This window comes from Haliotis asinina, chromosome 16, assembly GCF_037392515.1.
Source record: "Haliotis asinina isolate JCU_RB_2024 chromosome 16, JCU_Hal_asi_v2, whole genome shotgun sequence".
NCBI lineage: Eukaryota > Metazoa > Mollusca > Gastropoda > Lepetellida > Haliotidae > Haliotis > Haliotis asinina.
This window is the reverse complement of record NC_090295.1, coordinates 47010995-47030684: the sequence shown is the minus strand read 5'-3', so window position 1 is coordinate 47030684 and position 19690 is coordinate 47010995. Positions and strand designations below refer to the sequence as shown.

The 19690-nt window shown below is 39.0% G+C and overlaps 1 protein-coding gene across 2 annotated transcripts in view; it reads right to left on the bottom strand.

Moving 5' to 3' along the window:
* Nucleotides 1–1662: 1662 nt before the first annotated feature.
* LOC137267953 (tyrosine-protein phosphatase non-receptor type 11-like) overlaps nt 1663–19690 on the bottom strand; it is a 39425-nt gene continuing 21397 nt past the window's right edge. For both annotated transcript variants that reach the window (XM_067802409.1, XM_067802408.1), the window contains exons 2-15: nt 14829–14951; nt 14437–14631; nt 13558–13720; nt 12691–12807; nt 11451–11561; nt 10285–10381; nt 8792–8871; nt 7982–8128; nt 6994–7146; nt 5899–6056; nt 4966–5033; nt 3992–4143; nt 2796–2941; nt 1663–2617 (exon numbers count right to left, since the gene is read on the bottom strand). In XM_067802409.1, the coding sequence (XP_067658510.1) occupies nt 2542–2617; nt 2796–2941; nt 3992–4143; nt 4966–5033; nt 5899–6056; nt 6994–7146; nt 7982–8128; nt 8792–8871; nt 10285–10381; nt 11451–11561; nt 12691–12807; nt 13558–13720; nt 14437–14631; nt 14829–14951 (1786 nt within the window). In that variant the 3' untranslated portion in view covers nt 1663–2541. The remainder of the gene's footprint in view (nt 2618–2795; nt 2942–3991; nt 4144–4965; nt 5034–5898; nt 6057–6993; nt 7147–7981; nt 8129–8791; nt 8872–10284; nt 10382–11450; nt 11562–12690; nt 12808–13557; nt 13721–14436; nt 14632–14828; nt 14952–19690) is intronic.

Here is a 19690-nt window from a genome sequence, read left to right as displayed (position 1 = left end):
TCACTTGATTGTGCACATGTCCAAACAGTACAGACAAATTTGCGGTTTGACATCTCAGTGTCGAGAAACCATCATCAATATCCTAACTTTCTTTAAAAAAGAAGGTACAGATGGTTTAATGATTCCTACTAAGGCTTTTAGGCAGCAAGCTGCAGCAGCTCTTGTTTCCAGTGATCACTGTGCTGGGTGTTAGAGAGATTGTGAAAAGGAACTGATGTCTGTACATTATACAGTTAGTGAACCTGAATTGATAGTATATGACTGTATAAACAATAAAGAGCTTCGAATGAACGCAACATTAATAACATTGTCTGTACCCCTATTTAATGACGTTAACTTGACCTGCCGTTTGTGGCATTTGTCATGCATATGTAGAGTGGCTCAGGTCTTGCTGAACAAGCTGTACTATCAGATCCTGACACAGGCAAGGGAACCCTGCACAGCAAATTGTGATGCTACAGACAGAAGGACCGTGCATGGATTATTAAAGATTTCATCATCAATCAATTCTTAATTAATCCCTGAAACAGCCAGTACTGCACTTAGCTTTAGCAGACTAGCTCAAACACAACAGAAACATCTCTAAGTGTTACGCTTTTCCTTCCTTACAGTACTTTGATTTAAAACAGTCTTCTCCTTTGATTAAATATATAAAGGTGTCGGCTGCACCATTTTGAATGTAGGTCTATTCTGAACTCAAGCAGAAAAAGGAAGTTTGATTGCTTGTTGATTTTTGAGCAGAGGAATCCTATACACGATGACGGCCATTAACGAGAGACAGCACTAATGACAAAATAAGAGATGGACATTATGTCCGGACCATGACATCATTGGTTGATGTCAGTTTGTTCTTTATTACCCTGAAAGCTAAGTCTAGTAGTGACATCAATACTTGAAAGACCAGATAAAACATCCTTACTAATGAGACAGTTACTATGTTCACAATTGTCACAGTTTTCGAAGAATTGGTAGTAGAGACAAATCCACATTAAAATGTGAGATTACCATTATGCAAATTTTCATCGAGTTTTGGAATACAATTTTACATCAAAGTGACAGTTCTAGCAGAATACTTCAGATAACAAAGCCTAAATTACCCAGTAATCCCAATTCAAGTAATGGCAAGTATTACTGTTCAAAAAAGAACACACAAAACTTTACAATATAGGGATCAATGACAACAAAACAAGTCTTTGAAGGGCATTTAGAAGTGAAATACAGAAGAATGAAGATCTTATGGATATCAACTTCTTTATATGAGAACACAACATTTCGGAGTTAATGCTTACTCCTTCATCAGGTGATGAAACGTTGTGTTCTCATATAAAGAAGTTGATATCCATAAAATCTTCATTCTTCCGACAACAAAACAGTTCAGTTTGTAGAGTTCTGAGCAAAAACTACCGAAATGAAACAAGTTTGCAAAATACAACTGATCAAATACTGAACCACATTTTTCATTCAAAATTATCCACAACTGTATATTCTAGTTCCCATTTTACCACACTTATTCAACCAATCGTCTTGTTTTCACAATAACTGCATGATCTTGTGTGTTCCATCATACGAGAGAAATCACTATGAATACTAACATTATTATTACAGCACGTTGGGAAGACAAAGAACAATGATCTTCTAAAACACAATTACCAAACACAAACATATTTTGTACATAGCTTTATTAGGCTAAAAAAAAGGGTACTTGTTTCTCAGGCATGGCTGACGAAAGTGACACTTTCCCATTTGGATTATCTAAGACAAACGAGTAGGCCCAAATCACTTCATTGCTTTAATATTCAACATGTAATTCATTTTTTAATGATTTCTCACATAAAAATCCAGTGACAATCATCTCTGACAAACAAATGTGACAAACGTCAGTGTAGTGTGGCCTACTTGACAATAGAAGCATAAGGGACACATTTCTCATAAATTGTCTATGCCTGAGAAAGCAACTATTTTGACTTTTTCAGCCTTCTACAAACATCATATATGCTGGTATCACAGGTTTATCATAACTTTGTAGTCCCTTCATGTGTATGTACTTCCTGTGCTCAACACTGGCAAAACATTGTCATTGAAAATTCACAATTCTGCCGCAATGACTGGTGTTAATTATGTACAGTTTCATATTCATAAATGACATCAGTTTCATATGGAAACACCAAGAGAAAAACAATAACAAATAAAACAAAGAGGAATCAATGACCAGACGTCAACAATGACCTTAACACCAATGACCTTGACCATTAATGACCTTATCAACAATGGCCCTGACCATCAATGACCTTGACCTTTCATCTCATGCTCCAGGCATGAGCCATGAAAGACAGATATACGTGATGCCATATTATTAGCACTTCATCAACAATACTATGAATAGTTTCCTTTTGGACACATTCACTGCCCAGTCTTCGGGAAATGAAAACAAGTCTCAGTTTTGAAGGTAACGCAAGGTGTAAGCAACGTGTATGGTTACCATGAAGATCCCAAAGATAAAGCAGCTATTAGAGACACAGAGACGAGCTAAGATAACATATCTCATCTCTTCCCAGCCTTGCCAGTGTCAATCGAGCTGATATTTTGGTAAACTTTGTTAGCATCGTCTGGTGGTGCTCTGAAACAAGTGATAACAGTAACTTACCACACAACATGTACTACACGTTTCAAATGATACATATTGCAACATTTTTTGTGTGTTTTATTTTATAGGGTAAAAAAAAACATTTAATTTTTACTTGTATCAACAGGAAAATTGATAGTATTTAAGCAGAGAGCAAAGATACACAACTCACCTGGGAACTTTTTTATCTTGAAGACGTGTATTGGATATCTGCGGAGGAAGGGAGTTTGCAGGAATCGAGTTACGTGCACGTGCCATGTTCTCAGATCCTGTGGCATACTTGATGTTAGTGTAATCTCTCCCTGCCATTTGACTTTTCTGAAAATGTAGCATCTCTGCTTTTAGAACATGTTTCATGAAAAATGTAGAGAAACATCCGTAATTATACACAACTGGATGGAGAAGGTGATTATTGATGTAGAATTACCAAAATACATATCATGTAGGAAATACAATGATCCTAATCCGTATTTTCATCATGCGCACTTTTCTTACTGATCGCACACCTCTATTTCAAATGCCTACTACAGCCTATTAACCCATAGTCACATGTGTATGTGGGACCTGCACATATATCATGATCAAATTTTGATATATTGAAAAATATTTTAAAATACAGAAAGTGTGATGCTGAATTCCCTATTACAAGTATGATGATATTTCTACCAATTGTATCCATGCTAAAAAGTTTATTATGGAGAAAAAGTCTATTACTCTGCAAAAGATCTCCACACTGAACTCAATATATTCATAGCATTAAAAATACAAAACATATGATCACAATACATACAACATACTGCGTTTATGCAGAAAAAAACCCCAAAATATCCTTAGGAAGACCTTTTATGCCTTAATGTAACGTTGTCTGTTGATGTTCCTAAGTGTACTGGTCTGGAAACCAGCAGGGCTCCACTGAGCTGGGTATGCAAGTCTCACAGGTGGGTGGGCCCATGGCATGCACCAGTATTTCCAGCTTACCTCCAGTACCAAATTTCCAGTGACATGCTTATAATCAAGAACCAGTTCTAATTCAAAATCATGCAACAGTCAAACATGACTCCACTAGACTGGACCAAGCGTCCAACCATGCTTGGCCTTTACAGGTGTTGACAGTCATAACATGGCCTTCACAGGTGTTGACAAACATAACAGCTGACTGATTTAGAGTTTGTTAGTTCAGAAATTGGCTATTCCTACAAGGATTACTGGTCACTGTCAACCATGACCCTATTCAAAAAGGTGTGAAAGTGAAAGGTTGTTGGTCACCGGAAGTACTACAGTCTTGTGGAGTGCCTTGACCTACTTATGGTTCCTACATAACAGGCAGCAACTACCCTTGGAAACTCCATAGTAAAACAGTGGGTGTACCTGCTCTGCCTGCCATCGCTGTCTCTCAGTTTCCATGTAATGCCACACAGCCATGTATACAAACTTATACTGAGCCTCAGTTTGAACCATGCCCGACCTCTGTGACCTCACCATCTGTATTGTTTTCTGAATGTCAATGTCGCAGTCAAAACCTGTTGCACAAAGTAAACATTTTCAGTACATTTCACTTTTCAGTTCAAGAAGACAATCAAGAAGTGGAATCCTTCTGATGGACAGATATATTCTTACTGCAACAGATGCAATGTTTCACTGTATATCTTAACATCACTGACAAGCAACTCAGGGTTATAGCCACCATTACAAGAAACCATTATAAGGTATAAGTATTTGCTGTAGAGGTTGATCAAGCCCTCAATATCTACATATGAGACTTTGCAACCTGTCGGGCTTACATGCAAAAAAATGGTTGCTATGAGTCTGCAAATGATATATATCATTATACACAAGGAGAATATATAGATAAGTGAATCTAAATGGACAAAGGGTAGGGAGGGGTTATATTTGATTAGATGATAGTAAGCATTCCTCTTCATCATGCATGCCTCTAAATGCCCTCAGCAAAATGTAGTTGTCTTGGGCTAGAGGACAAGCAGGAATTTCAAGGGAGAACCTTTGGAGGTTGCTTGAGATATCACTCTTTAAATTATTTTTCTTCACCTTTACAATGTATATTCATATGTAAGTTAAGTGTAAGATCAATTTCTGGTCATTGAGATATGAATAATTATAGAAAAGACAATTATAAACTACCCAAAGGAAACATACCACAATACTGATCACAACAGCAAGTTTTATTATCTACTTATGAAACAGTCATAGATTTTGGAGGTCTGCTCTGGAAAACAAAACTGAATGAGAACAGATGGATGGACCTATGGACCAACAAATCAATGAACATGCTGGCTCTTATTCCGGGGTAGAAAATAAAATGGCTTTTAGCTAAAAGACCTTACCATGCATCTTGATCTGGTTGAGTATGATATCAATGACAATGAATGTCCCAGTCCTCCCAATGCCTGCACTGAAACAGAACATATCCGTGTCAGCAGCATTCTCAAACTACCACCAAACAATGGTTGGCTGGCTGGCCGTTTAATGCCACACAACAATATCCAAGCAATATATCGTCAATCTGTAAATAATTGGGTCTTGACCAGACAATCCAGACAGCAACAATCTAAGCAGTTGGGATCAAATAACATGTATCAACCAGGTCAGTGAGTCTGATGAGGCCTCGTACAAACATAAGTGACTGAAGACCAGGCCTAACCCGGTTCTTCAAAAGAACAGGATGTAAATATATGACAATCTTGATTCCCAAGTCAGGGGCTCACTACATGAAGCTATCCTAGTGCTAAGCTCACTCCATGAAGCTATCCTAGTGCTAAACCCAAGCCATGAAGCTATCCTAGTGCTAGGCCCACTCCATGAAGCTATCCTAGTGCTAAGCCCGCTCCATGAAGCTATCCTAGTGCTAAGCCCACTCCATAAAGCTATCCTAGTGCTAGGCCCACTCCATGAAGCTATCCTAGTGCTAGGCCCACTCCATGAAGCTATCCTAGTGCTAAGCCCACTCCATAAAGCTATCCTAGCGCTAAATCCACTCCATGAAGCTATCCTAGTACTAAGCTCACTCCATGAAGCTATCCTAGTGCTAAGCCCGCTCCATGAAGCTATCCTAGTGCTAGGCCTAATCCATGAAGCTATCCTAGAGGTAAGCACCTCCTTTAACACGTTTGTAACAGATATTACATTATGATCAATCTGTAAAATGGTGCCAAAGTATTTATCACCTTGATTCAAAACTTAAGCATGAATATGTGTCCAGTGAAATACAGTTCAACTCAGCTGTGATGTTGATCATTTTCTTGTGGCCCACAACTCACCTGCAGTGAACGACAATGGGCCCAGCTTTGTCATCAATCATCTCTTGTCTGGCGTTCACAACATGGAGGAAGTTGAGTACGCTGCCAGGGTCTCCAGGAACGCCATAGTCTGGCCAGGTCTGGAAGTGATACTGGTAGATCTGACGAGGGTCCGATTCCTGAAAAAGAAAACGATTTTCTTACATGCCTGCAGAAGACAAACCCATGGGAGTATCGGTATGAAACAAATATGTAAGTTCCAATTCCACATCTGTGAGTGAGTGAGTGAGTGAGTGAGTGAGTGAGTGAGTGAGTGAGTGAGTGAGATTAGTTTTACACCTCAGCAATATTCCAGCTATATGGCGCGGTCTGAAAATAATAGTCTGGACCAGACAATCCAGTGATCAATGGCACAAAGATCAATCTACACAACTGGTATACGCTGCCGATGGTCAACCATTACAAGTAAAGGTCATTTACAGACAGAAGACTTTCTGTGTGAATAACGACATTAATGAATAACTTGTTATTGATTTCTTGGCCAGGAAATGAAAACACAAAAACTATATTTATCCAGGGAAGTAAAGATACAACAATTAAAACAGAAAGTTGACATCAATCACCATGAAAATCCAGATTTATTTTGTTGTCAAGGTACAAACCCCTTTCGTTTGAAGCTGCCTAGTTTCTCATGAGACAGTTGAGGCTTGCTATGAGTGCATTTGAAAGGTTGATATTTCAAGTTTGATGTAGTCTTAAGGTTGAGACCATCAGGGTACAATGATACCCAACCAATCAAATCACTGAGGCTATCTGAACCATTGTGAAGTAAAAGAAAAAAAAGAGAGAAAATATCTGGAATATCCTGAATAATAATTTAACTACAAAACATAAATGATATTCACTTAATATATAAACCTCTGACTTTTTCTCTGACCCTTGACAGTAACTTTGACCTCCATCTACCTCCTTAATCTATGACTACAACTTTATCCTTTGACGATAACAATGACGTGCGAGTTGTGGTGTTTACATTATACTATGACTTTAAATAATGGCTATTAACATGACCTTTGACAATAACCTTGACCTCTGACCTAGTTCGTGTATACTGACCTGTCCATCCATGACCATCCTGACCTCCAGTTCCCTTGTGATGTAATCTGTCTCAGTGACCTCGCTGACTAACTTCACCTTGACACAGCCATTAGGGGTAGGTTTCACTAGCTCTTTTTCAGAATTGTCTGGCCAGTATCTCACAGCCTTGTTCTGAAATGATCAGAATGACAGGTACATTAAAAAATTAACTTCATATATGCTCATCCAAAAGAGTGAGTGAGTAAGTCTGTTTTACACAGTACTCAGCAATATTTCAGCTCATTGGTGGAGGTTTGTAAATAATCAGATCTAGACCGACAATCCAATGATCAACAGCATGAGCACCAATCTATGCAATCAGGATGTCAAATAGGTCAGTCAGTCTGACCACTCGACCCACTAATCGCCTCTTACACCAAGCATGGGTTCCTGAAGACCAATTCTAACCCACATCTGCTAGGGTCCTGCTCAAAAGATGACAAGGAGCACAGGATTTTTATATATTACCATAGTTAATGCACCGTATCAGAAGTAATACGAATGACTAACTTAACTTCTGTTTCATAGATCAAAAAGAAAATATAAAACTAACTCATCTCTAAAAGCAATTATAAAATTACTCCAACAATTCTGATAAACCTGTAGAGGTTTCCAATTCTTTGATGGGAATTGTCCTTGGGGTACATAAATGCCTTTGCATTGTGCCTGTTTATTCAGCATTACCAACTCGATGCACATTACCGTGATTGAGCCTGTTTTGGCCGATCTGTTCTCTCCACTGGACGGTGTCCTACCACCCTGGCTGAGTGAGTCTTGGTTGTTTAGATGAAGCTGTTATCAATTGTTGTAACATTGATTTATCTGCTGTTGACATTATATGACTACGATTTCTCTGATGGAGATGAGTGTCAGTTGTGAGCTGTTGTTCCCCTTAAGGTGCTCCATAGTTATGGAAGCATGTCAAGCCAAAATATCGTCCAAGGAAAAAATTAATACAATGCCTTACCTTTCCCCTTTCAACTTCTTTAGTTGTCATGACGATAACCCTAGAGTTTTCCTGCCAGACCATTCTCCAAAGGTCAGCAACAGTGTGGGGGAGACAACCCTGGGTGGCAATGTACGTCTTCTTTGGTTCCAAGCTGTCCTCTTCTGCCTTGAGAACAACACATGGGACAAGATTGAAGAATACCAGATACCATCTGCCATAATGGTAAGGGATGTGCACGAGCAAAGTATACTAAATAAGTCTTAATTGTAATGAGCAAACACTTAAATAATTAGGCTTTCACATCTGATGTGCACCTCACACCCCCCTCTCTCTCACCCCCCTCTCCCCAAAACTACCATGGTTAAACACAGACTTACAAACTCAGACTCATAGATAATACATCTTTGTAGAACAAGTCTTTTCTGTGTAAATGAGCGAGTATATGTTTACATACTTTATCATTATCTCAGAGAAATTCAGCTACAAACACAATTGAAAGGATGAAAATGTAACATGTGGTTCACCCAAGTGCTTAACATTCAAATGCTTTATCCAGTCAACAATTCAACCATTCATACTGCCAGTAGAGGTTGCAAGTGAGATTAATTTCACGTTTTGGCAATCTCAATGTTTCATGAAAGTGTAGAGAGGATATGTGCAGGTTATCCCCTGCAGATTGGGGTGATAACTGTCGTATTCGCCTACAGCACTGTGCTATAAAAGACAATATTAAACATGTCTCTTGAGGCTTACTCTCCTCTTGTCTGTCCTGTCAACAGAATGACCATTATACTACAAGATGGAATAAAAACAGCCCAAAGTACTCACTGTGATCAGGTTCGCATTGATGTAGTCAGCTCCGACAACATTTGGGTCACAGTCCCTCAGTAACACCCTTGTGTGGTCAACTGCAAGGTCAGAAGGTCAAGGTCAGATAATGGTGACACAGTAATAAGCACCACAATATGAATTGTCACATTTAACTGTTGCAACTCAAACACCCATTTTGGTCAATTTAGCTACTTGGGTCCAATCCAATAATTCTGTCATTTCAACTACTTGGGCCAATAAAGTTTTTCAGTCAATTCGACCACCTGAACCAATCAAACCTTTTAGTCAGGTCAGCCACTTCCAATCAAGCACATCAGTCAAATACAGGTACACAGAGCATGGGCATAAATTCAGTTCATCAATAGCTATCAGTAGAATACAATATTGTGATTAATGTCCCTATGTTGGGGAAAGGGGAAGTTCATTCGAGTACACCTCATTAATTACACATTTATGATATCTGTGATGCATAGGGGAAGAAATATATGAAAATGAAAATAATATGAAATTTCATACCCAAGAAATTTCCATATAGCCTCACAGTGTGATCATGTGTTACTGAAGGAAACAAGCTGTAGGCTCTCATTCCCGATACAAACAGCACTGCACATGCTCAGCTGGGAAATGACACTTAACCTCATATTCCTACTGACTGCTGGTCAACTGAGTTCACTACATGACAGCAGCTCGAGGCCTTGTACTTCCTGGTTGGTGAAGGACGTTATTCATGGCAATAATATTGATGACGTGATCTGCAGTTGGTATACCAGCTTCTAGAACGACCTACATACCTGAGCATGCTTCTACCGACATGACAACCCTAACACACTCATACACTTTTTAGATGATTTTTAAATACTACCTATCAATTCTGACATGCCTCAAGTTGAAGTAGGTTCAATATATCAGGCAGTTTTTGAGTGAAACACCTGTTCATAGGGTGGGGCCCAAAAAATTGTTAAAAATAGAAAAATAAAAACTAAAAAATATCAGATATTTTTAAAACATGAACATCATTAATATATTGTCTAGTGTGCAGTGTTAATATTGTTTGTCTTACTGACCAATCTACTGCCTCCTGGGTTTAATATTCACATTGTCTCGACATTTTAATATTCATAACATTTCTGATGGCTGTTTAGCCTGTTGTGATTATCAAAAAATTGTTAAAAATAGAAAAATAAAAAATAAAAAATTTCAGATATTTTTAAAACATGAACATGATTAATATATTGTCTAGTGTGCAGTGTTAATATTGTTTGTCTTACTGACCAATCTACTGCCTCCTGGGTTTAATATTCACATTGTCTCGACAATCACTTTTGAGTTCTGCCGATACAGTAAAAAGGTTAAGACACACAAAGTTATCACCATCCTCAATCAGCTACAAATCTGAAAAATGGCATGTTTTCCCAGAGAACGTATGTCCAGAAGATGTTTAAACAGAAGTATTCTCAAGGGTTTAGAAACTGTATATGCCATGTACTCACATGGTAAAATATTTTTGTATCTATTTTTAGCTTTGTTTTCTGGTCTCATGCCCTCCTTTCGGCTGTATAGGTGGCGAACTTCTTGCTGTTGCAGTTGCTGAAATCAGAGGTAAATAACAATCACTTAGTAATGATGATCACAGGTAAATGACAATTACAAATAAATGACTATCACAGGTAAATGACAATCACTTAGTAATGAGGATCACAGGTAAATGACAATTACAAATAAATGACTATCACTGATGAATGACAATACCAGGTATTCTGGTAAACGAAAAATTTAAGTAGTTGACATTCTCCGTTGAATAATTGTAAATAATGATAACAGGTTGAAGGTGAAATTCCATATTCTTGGAAATAATGGACAGTTTTTCCAACTTTGAAAGAATATACTGACATGAATATTTCAAGGTCAAAGACACAAATTATCTTGCCATTACTATGAATACCCAGTGTATATTGTGAGATGATGTATTTTTGGAGATCCTACATTTGTTGCTTCACACCTACATTGTAAATACCTGCAAGTTTGCTGTTTTTTTATATGTTAATGATGTTTTACTGCTGTCCATGTTGAGAAGTGAGTGAGTGAGTTTAGTTTTACGCTGCACTCAGCAATATTCCATCTATATGGCGGCTGTCTGTAAATAATTGAGTCTGGACCAGACAATCCAGTTATCAACAACATCTGAGCATCGATCTGCACAGATGACATGAGTCAACCATGTCAGCATGCCTGACCACCAGATCCCGTTAGTCGTCTCTTACAACAAACAAGCCTCAGCAAATAAGCAAATAACAGAATTACTCAAATAATTTCCATATCGGACATTACAGATTATGGCTGTTTTGACATTTCTCTGAACTTTATACAGGAAACAATTTCACAGAGAGTCACAGAGAACAGTGCCCTAGAAAATGTCAAACAACATTGGTTTCCTTCTTGTATGGATGACCTGTTCTAAATTTTGTCCGTTTCAGACTAAGTCGGCGAGTCTGACCACCCAATCCTGTTGGTCGCTTCTTACGACAAGCAGAAAATCAATACTAACCCTGGAAGGTGAATTCTAACTGACAATTTTCAAAGGTAGATCCCCTAGTGAATAGTTCATCTACCTCAAATTCTTCTTTGAGTGTCATGTTTAAAGTTTGTCCATATCTACCTCAAATTCGTCCCAGAATCCGCCCTTGTTTTTGTCATTCTCCTTCTCCGCCTGCAGTTGTTTGATGCGATTGTCAATACCAGATGCAGTGATTCGAGTGGCATTGAACGGCTGAAACGAAAAGCCAACATTACAAGATACTGAAACAAACTTCAGTATTAAGTGATTAAGTGAGTGTGTGAGTGAGTGAGTTGGGTTTACATAGATTTAAGCAGTATTCCTGCAGTATCACAGCAGTGGACACCAAAAATGTTTTTTTTCTAAATTGTGGGGAATTGGACCCGGGTCTATGTGGGGAATGGAACCAAGGTCTTCAGTGTGACAAGTGAACGCTTTAACCACTAGGGTATCCCACTGTATTGAAACACTCATAGCCCAGTATGACAGGCCAGTAGCTTGTTTGTCAGTTCTTGCCAGCAAGAAATATCCCAGCTTTGTCAAAGGAATCTGTCAATGATCAAGTTTGGAACAGGAACTAAATATCACTGTCCCCAAATCCAGCTACAACAAGCAGTTAGCCACTTTGTCTGATTTAATATGAATGACAAATAAAAGATGAGCTAATAATCGCCATGATAAGATCTGTCTAAATATCTCTGAAGCCACCTAATTTAATCTATCACAACTTCCTTATTATTTATTTCCTACAGGAAATTTGTTAGATGAGCAACAATTAAAGATATTCAAACGAACTACACACAAAAAGGCGTAACAAGACATAAAAGCTTAATGAGGAGCTGATCAAGTCTCTCGAAACATTGTCAACTTAATGAGTCAAACCCTTATCAATGTCATTCCTGTAGACATTCAACTGAATGTACGGAACATACAAGGGCTAGGGCTGGTTCAGGTTTCCTTCCTCGGTACCCCATCAGCTATTACCCAACCCTACCCGTATTAATTCATGATCCCTAATAGCAATATATTCTTCAACTTGGAGGCTAAAATTTCTATTGTTTTAAACTTAACCATGGACCATTTTCAACATGACTGGACTGGTTGTGACTGTGACTGGCGACATATGATTGTGACTGGAAATTATGTTTAAATCTTAAAAGACAATACAAACTTTTAATTATGAAACAATAACATAGCACATTGTTTAATCTATGAATCACATGATCACAACAGGCCCGGGTAGTCAGACGGGTACCCAGTTCAAGTCATTACACACCCGCACCAGGTATTCCGCTTTCCCGTCCCAGCACTAAAACATATATGATATTATGTAAGCACTCACCATTTTAAGATGGACAACTGTGCCCGATGTTTCCACCATTGGGTTCTTCTTATAATGATCAACTAGCTCTGACAGTGTCTCAAACTGTTCCCCACCGCCGACATCATACTTCCCTTCCTGCAGTGAAATGTAGAGGTGAGGTGAGGTGAGGTGAGGTGAGGTGAGGTGAGGTGAGGTGAGGTGAGGTGGGACCACTGGGTTTGCGAGTGGTGGTGGTGGGGTGTGTGGACGAGGTGAGGCAACATGGTTTGCGGGTGGTGGTGGTGTGTGTGTGGATGAGGTGAGGCAACATGGTTTGAGGGTGGTGGTGGATGTGGATATGTATGTGGATGAGTGAGTGAGTTTAGTTTCATGCCGCATTCAGCAATATGGTGGCAGTCTGTAAATAATCGAGTCTGGACCAGACAATCCAGTGACCAACAACATGAGCATCAATCTGCACAATTAGGAGCCAATGACATGTGTCAACCAAGTCAGCGAACCTGACCACCCGATCCCGTTAGTCGCCTCTTACGGCAAACTAACTGCTTATTGTGGCAAGCATGGGTTGCTGAAGGCCTATTCTACCCCAGGACCTTCATGGGTCGTATGTGGATGAGGTGAGGCAGCATGGTTTGAGGGTGGTGGGAGTGTGTGGGGATGTGGATGTGTGGGTGGGTGTGGGCATGGACAAGGTGATGTGATGAGATAGACTGAATTTATTCATGTTAATCACAAACAATCTAAGTAGATTTAACACATCCCTGCCATCTGCAGTAGCCACAAACCTCTTTGTGAAATGACTGAAAAATTGTGTAAAGCAAATATGCTAATGAGGATTTATATCGTATATACCAATTCAAACATATAAAAAGATAAAGGACTTACGTGATACCGAATCTTGACATGTGTTATTTTATCCTCACATCTGACAGACAGGACAAAGTCGCCTGGTTTGCTCTGACTCTCTCGAACCAAGTAACTGCCATTTTTACCCTTGTCCATTAAACATTTTTCGGCTTCTTTTCCAGATATATGACCATGAAACCATCTGCAATAAAGATCGGTGGATTGTCACAGATGGAAAAACACATTAGCCCTAAGACAGAATGAACTCCCTGGGTTTGAGGTACATTATAGAAGACACGAACTCTCAAACAGACAAATAGATACTCAGTCTAAGTGTTATACTGAGTCTTACAAACCCTAGTAGGAGGTCGCATCAGGTGACCTATGACCGTCCAATCAAATGCGAGACAGAAAGTTTAAGCAAGCAGACAATGGCTACTGTTTAGGGTTTGGTGGGACTTACAACTTCTCTGAGTCACTGAAACTGATCTCTCAACAAATGAAAATCCACATAAAACAGATATTTGACCTGTAGTATATGCGCTTAGTGCTTTCTGAAGACATGGCCACCATTATCTAATATTTCTGCAAGCTGACATCCTGGAATATTCTCAGACAGTTTAACGACTGTTTACTCAATGCTGTGACAGCCTTCATGCATATCACTTGGAAGCAATTGTACAGAAAATAGCATCTGGAATCTTTCGGGTACAAGTCTTTTCAAGGTAAAACTTCAAAAGTATGAGCAAATGTTATCTTTCGCAATTTGATCAGCTGGGTTCTGATTGGTTGTTGGAAAAGGTTAGATGACATGAACTTCTACCAGGTTTTCACAGATTCAGCAGTGTAACAAATAATCCTGAGACTAAGTTAACTTAGACTGATGGAATACATCAGATCCCAGATTGACTGGCTGACCTCTCTGGAGTAGGGTCTTCGGATATGAGAGGATACTTCAGCTCTATGACTTCTCCATTCTTCTCTTTCAACTGGCTGTGCCTCTCCATGTAGTTCTGCACCAGTTCTGCCAGAGTGGCAAACTTCTCTCCCCCGTAGAGGTCATAGAAGTCCCCCGTGTTCTGGATCTTGATGTGAGTGACCTCACCATTGCGTCTGCAACACAGGAGAAATCAATAAACAGTGGTGGTCATGGGGGGTGAGTAAGTGAGTGAGTGAATAATCCATAGGGCTGGTATACTGTTGCAGCCATAAACACCAACCAAACCAAAATCAAACATCTAATGATATTTATAAATCAGCGTATGACCTAACCAAAAACAGTCAGTAAGGCAGGTAGCCATGTCATTCACCTGACTGACAGAGTGAAGTCCCCTTCCTTGCTTTTGCTCGGTCTCGCCAGGAAGCTCCCATCGGTGCCATGCTGCATCAGCAGCATTTCTGCATCCATGCCGGAAATATTCGGGTGGAACCATCTGAAATAAACGAGCAAACAAGAGAGTGAGTTGAGTTTTGTACCACTTTTAACAATAACTTCTACACATTGCATTTTAGTGAGTGAGTTTAGTTTTATGCCACACTCAGCAATATTCCAGCTATATAGCGACGTTTCAGAAATAATCGAGTCTGGACCTGATGATCCAGTCATAAACAGCATGAGCATCGATCTGCGGAACAGGGAACCAATGACATGTGCCAACCAAGTCAGTGAGTCTGACTACCCAGTCCTGTTAGTCGCCTGTTATGACAAACTGGGTAACTGAAGGGCAATTGTCTTAACCTGGATCTCCACAGGCGTTTTAGAAGTTGGGAAGTTCAGAAGAACAATATAGACACAACGTTATGGATAACAACTTCTTTATTTTGTAAGTGTGATGTTTCCACACAAATTCTTGTGCTGTTGTCACAAAGGAATGACAATGGTACAAGAATCTGTATCGAAACGTCACACTCATGAAATAAAGAAGTTGTTATCCAAAAAGTTGGTCTCAACTGCCTTCAGCAATATTCCAGCAATAACTGTATCAAAAACGATATAGTACCAAATGGGAATATGAGTTACAATGTAAGATTCTAGCTGAAACATGGACCAAATATAACCTGATACCTTTTCAGTGCATCACCAATTCAAGCACCCAGTGGTTCCAGTACACCATATCCTACCAACTAATATCCGACTTGTGAAGGTCCCAGGGTAGAATAGGTCTTCAGCAACCCAGGCTTGCCAAAAAAGCTATGCTTGTCATAAGAGCCGACTGACGGAATAGGGTGGTCAAGCTCGCTGACTTAGTTGACAAATGTCATCGGTTCCTAATTGCGCAGATTGATGCTTATGTTGGTGGTCACTGGATTTTCTGGTGCAGACTCAATTATTTACAGACTGCCACCTTATGGCTGGAACATTGCTGAGTGCGGCGTAAAACTAAACTCACTCTTTCACCAACGAATATCTGTTAACAAAGAATGGGCTGCACCAAATGAAATCAATTTGATTCTTAATCCTACAAAACAGATACATTGCAGCATTTATATTGGGAATGTGACCTTGTACAGCCAGTGTGGACCTAACTAGAATGTTGGCTAAAATAAGAGCTCAAACAGAAATTCATTTTCATAGTGAAAGGATTATCATTGGAGAGAACCAAGAGAAAAACAATGACCCACTAAACATAACCATCTTGACTTTCAGGAAGACTATTTCTTACCATAAATGGAAACGACTGCCAATCTTCCAAACAATAATATGCAATGTCTGGGATTACTAAATGTGCATCTGAAACGTCAGATAGAGTCAATATGTTTCTCAAATTTTGGTGTTCTTGACATTCTCTGTTCATGTAGATGTATTGAGTGATTGACACAAAAAGGTTGAATAAAAAATTAAAAATAATATTCCAGCAATATCACGTTGAGGGACACCAAGAAATGGGTTTTACACTTTGTGTCCTCAAGGGGAATTTAACTGAGGATTTTGACATGGAGAGTAATGTCTATAAACACTAAGCTTGCCTAATACCCTGATATATACAATGTAAAATAAATCATTAACACAAGATAATAACCAATTCCTGACTTGCCCATACAACTTTCCACTGGGCTTAAAGTCAACATAGTGATGAAAAACTGCTAAACAGTGTCATACAAATAGGACCTGCTAAACAGTGTTAAATATATACAGGACCTGCTAAACAGTGTTACATATATACAGGACCTGCTAAACAGAGTTACATATATACAGGGCCTGCTAAACAGTGTTACATATACAGGGCCTGCTAAACAGTGTTACATATATACAGGACCTGATAAACCATGTTGCGTGTACCAGAACTGCTAAACAGTGTTATATGTACAAGATCTGCATATCAGTGTTATTATGTTTACATGTACAGGATCTGCTAAACAGTGTTACATATACAGGATCAGCTAAACAGTGTTATGTACAGGATCTGCTAAACAGTGTTACATGTACAGGATCAGCTAAACAGCGTTACATGTACAGGATCAGCTAAACAGTGTTATGTACAGGATCAGCTAAACAGTGTTACGTATACAGGAAGTGCCTGATCAGGGCTAATATTACCCAGCATGCAGGTTGGCTGGCAGATGGTTGGAGACATATGAGCAGTACTGTTAGGGAAGTAGATCTAGAGTGAACAACGGAGACATGACACATTACATTTCTATAACTATGTCAAGCTGAGGAAAAAGAATATATCAGAGAAGTAAATGACACATATATTCATGTTTTCCTTTTGAAGTGTCATTCTCAATGATCGATATGAATATCTAAACAAATATTCATAACTGACAATACAAAACTACTTCCATCAGTGGAGGAAATAATAGAAAAGATGAAACAGATCTGATGGAACAAGTGACATGGGTGTTATTCTGCTTTCAACAGTATTTCTGTTATTATCGAGGCGTCCCAACTTGCTAAGACAGAACTGATATAGGTACATACGGTTAAAACCCCAAAACAGGTATGGTGCACACAAACCATGACACATCATCAGGGAGATCTGAACCAAGCACGATAGGAATCCTACAGAGCCTGAATGTCAGACAGTGAGTTTCAGATTGCTTCTAGCAGTATTCCAGCAATATCAAAATAAGGAACACTAAAAAGGGGCTTCACACATGAGAACCACCTTCAGAATTGAACCCATGTCTTCGGTGTGACAAGCAAAAACTCGGTGAGACAACCACAAGGCTACCCCACCTCCCTTACACCTCAGATAGCTTGCACACCTGTGTCCCTGTAAAGTCAAACTATATGTTAAGATCTTATGAACATGACCAAATGAACTTCATGCAAACATATTAGAATTTGGGCATAAAATATTCAAAATTGGACAAAGACAGTTTCCCAATTTAACTGTAATTTTCTGACCAAAATTTGTTTGCTTCAAGAAACTACATTCCTAAACAAATAGCCCCAGCCTAGCAGGGTACAAAAGAAGTCATTCCCTCAAAACAAACATCTACAATAGCAGAGACCCTCACAGCTAATCCAGGACACATCTCCTGGAATAACATCAAACTATGTGTCCATAATGTCGATAGCAACATAAGGAAGAAAATCAATAACACCCTTGGTATTAGTAAATGTCGAGATCTACTGCTGCTATTTCAGGCACAGATTGGCTATCTTGGTCTCCTCTGACGCTGTCAAGCTGACCAAAACACTGCTGGGGCATTGCATGGGACACTTCAACCCTTGTCTTCCAGCTACCATAAACATCTCCAACTATTTATTGTATCCAGAAGACTCACACATATTAAGAACCAGTGTTTCCTAATAATTATTTTCCACCAGTTGAGACAAAATTGCATCTTTTTTTGTTTTCCACAAATGGGCTTTGTCCTTAATGAGTGACACAAGTCTGTTTGTTGTTAAAAACATCAACAATTTGTAGAAATTTAACACTCTGTAGATTAATTTTTCTACATGTTTTTCTTTTGTGCTCGGTTGATTTTTGTGCTCTAGTATTGACTATCATCCTTTGCTGTTGACTCTTGTGCTCTACTGTTGACTCTTGTGCTCTACAGTTGACAATTGAACTCTACAATTGACTCTTGTGCTCTACAGTTGACAATTGAACTCTACAATTGACTATTGTGCTCTACAGTTGACAATTGAACTCTACAATTGACTATTGTGCTCTACAGTTGACAATTGAACTCTACAATTGACTATTGTGCTCTACAGTTGACAATTGAACTCTACAATTGACTATTGTGCTCTACTACTGACTGCCATGCTCTGCTGTTGACTATTATGCTTTGCTATGGACTACTATGCTCTACTATTAACTATTCTGCTCTCCCATTGACTACTAAGCTCTGCTTAGAATTTACTACCACTATCATGCTCTACTACTGAATATTGTTCTCTCCTATTGACTACTATGCTCTGCTGTTGGCTACTATGCTCTCCTATTGACGATCATGCTATGCTATTGACTACTATGCTCTACTGTTGACTACTATGCTCTCCTGTTGACAATCATGCTCTACTGACGATCATGCTACGCTCTATTGTTGACTGCTATGCTCTTCTGCTGACTATCATGCTCTGCTATTGACTACTGTGCTCTCCTGTTGACGATCATACTGTACTGTTGACTACTATGCTCTCCTATTGACAGTCATACTCTACTGTTGACTACTATGCTCTCCTATTGACAATTATACTGTACTGTTGACTTCTATGCTCTCCTATTGACTACTGTGTTCTATTGACTATTACGCTCTGCTGTTGACTATCACGCTCTCCTACTGACTACTATGCTCTCCTATTGATAATCATACTGTACTGTTGACTACTATGCTCTAATACTGACTACTGTGTTCTCCTATTGACTATTATGCTCTACTGTTGACTATCACGCTCTCCTACTGACTACTATGCTCTACTGCTGACTATAGAGCTCTAATATTGACTCTTGTGCTCTCCTAAGCTAATAATGTTGCCAAAATATTATCCACACAATCACACACCAAAGACAAACATTCCATGTACATTAATGACTATTCAGACTCATTACCACTCATCAGTCAACAAGCTAAAAACACAAACAGAAACATTACAGCCTCAGTCAAATATTGTCAACAACAGGCAACGCAGAGAAACACATGAACGTGAAACATCATTGTTTCAGGGTTACAAAAGGAATGAAGGCACAAAAAGTCATGTAGACATAATGTCGAC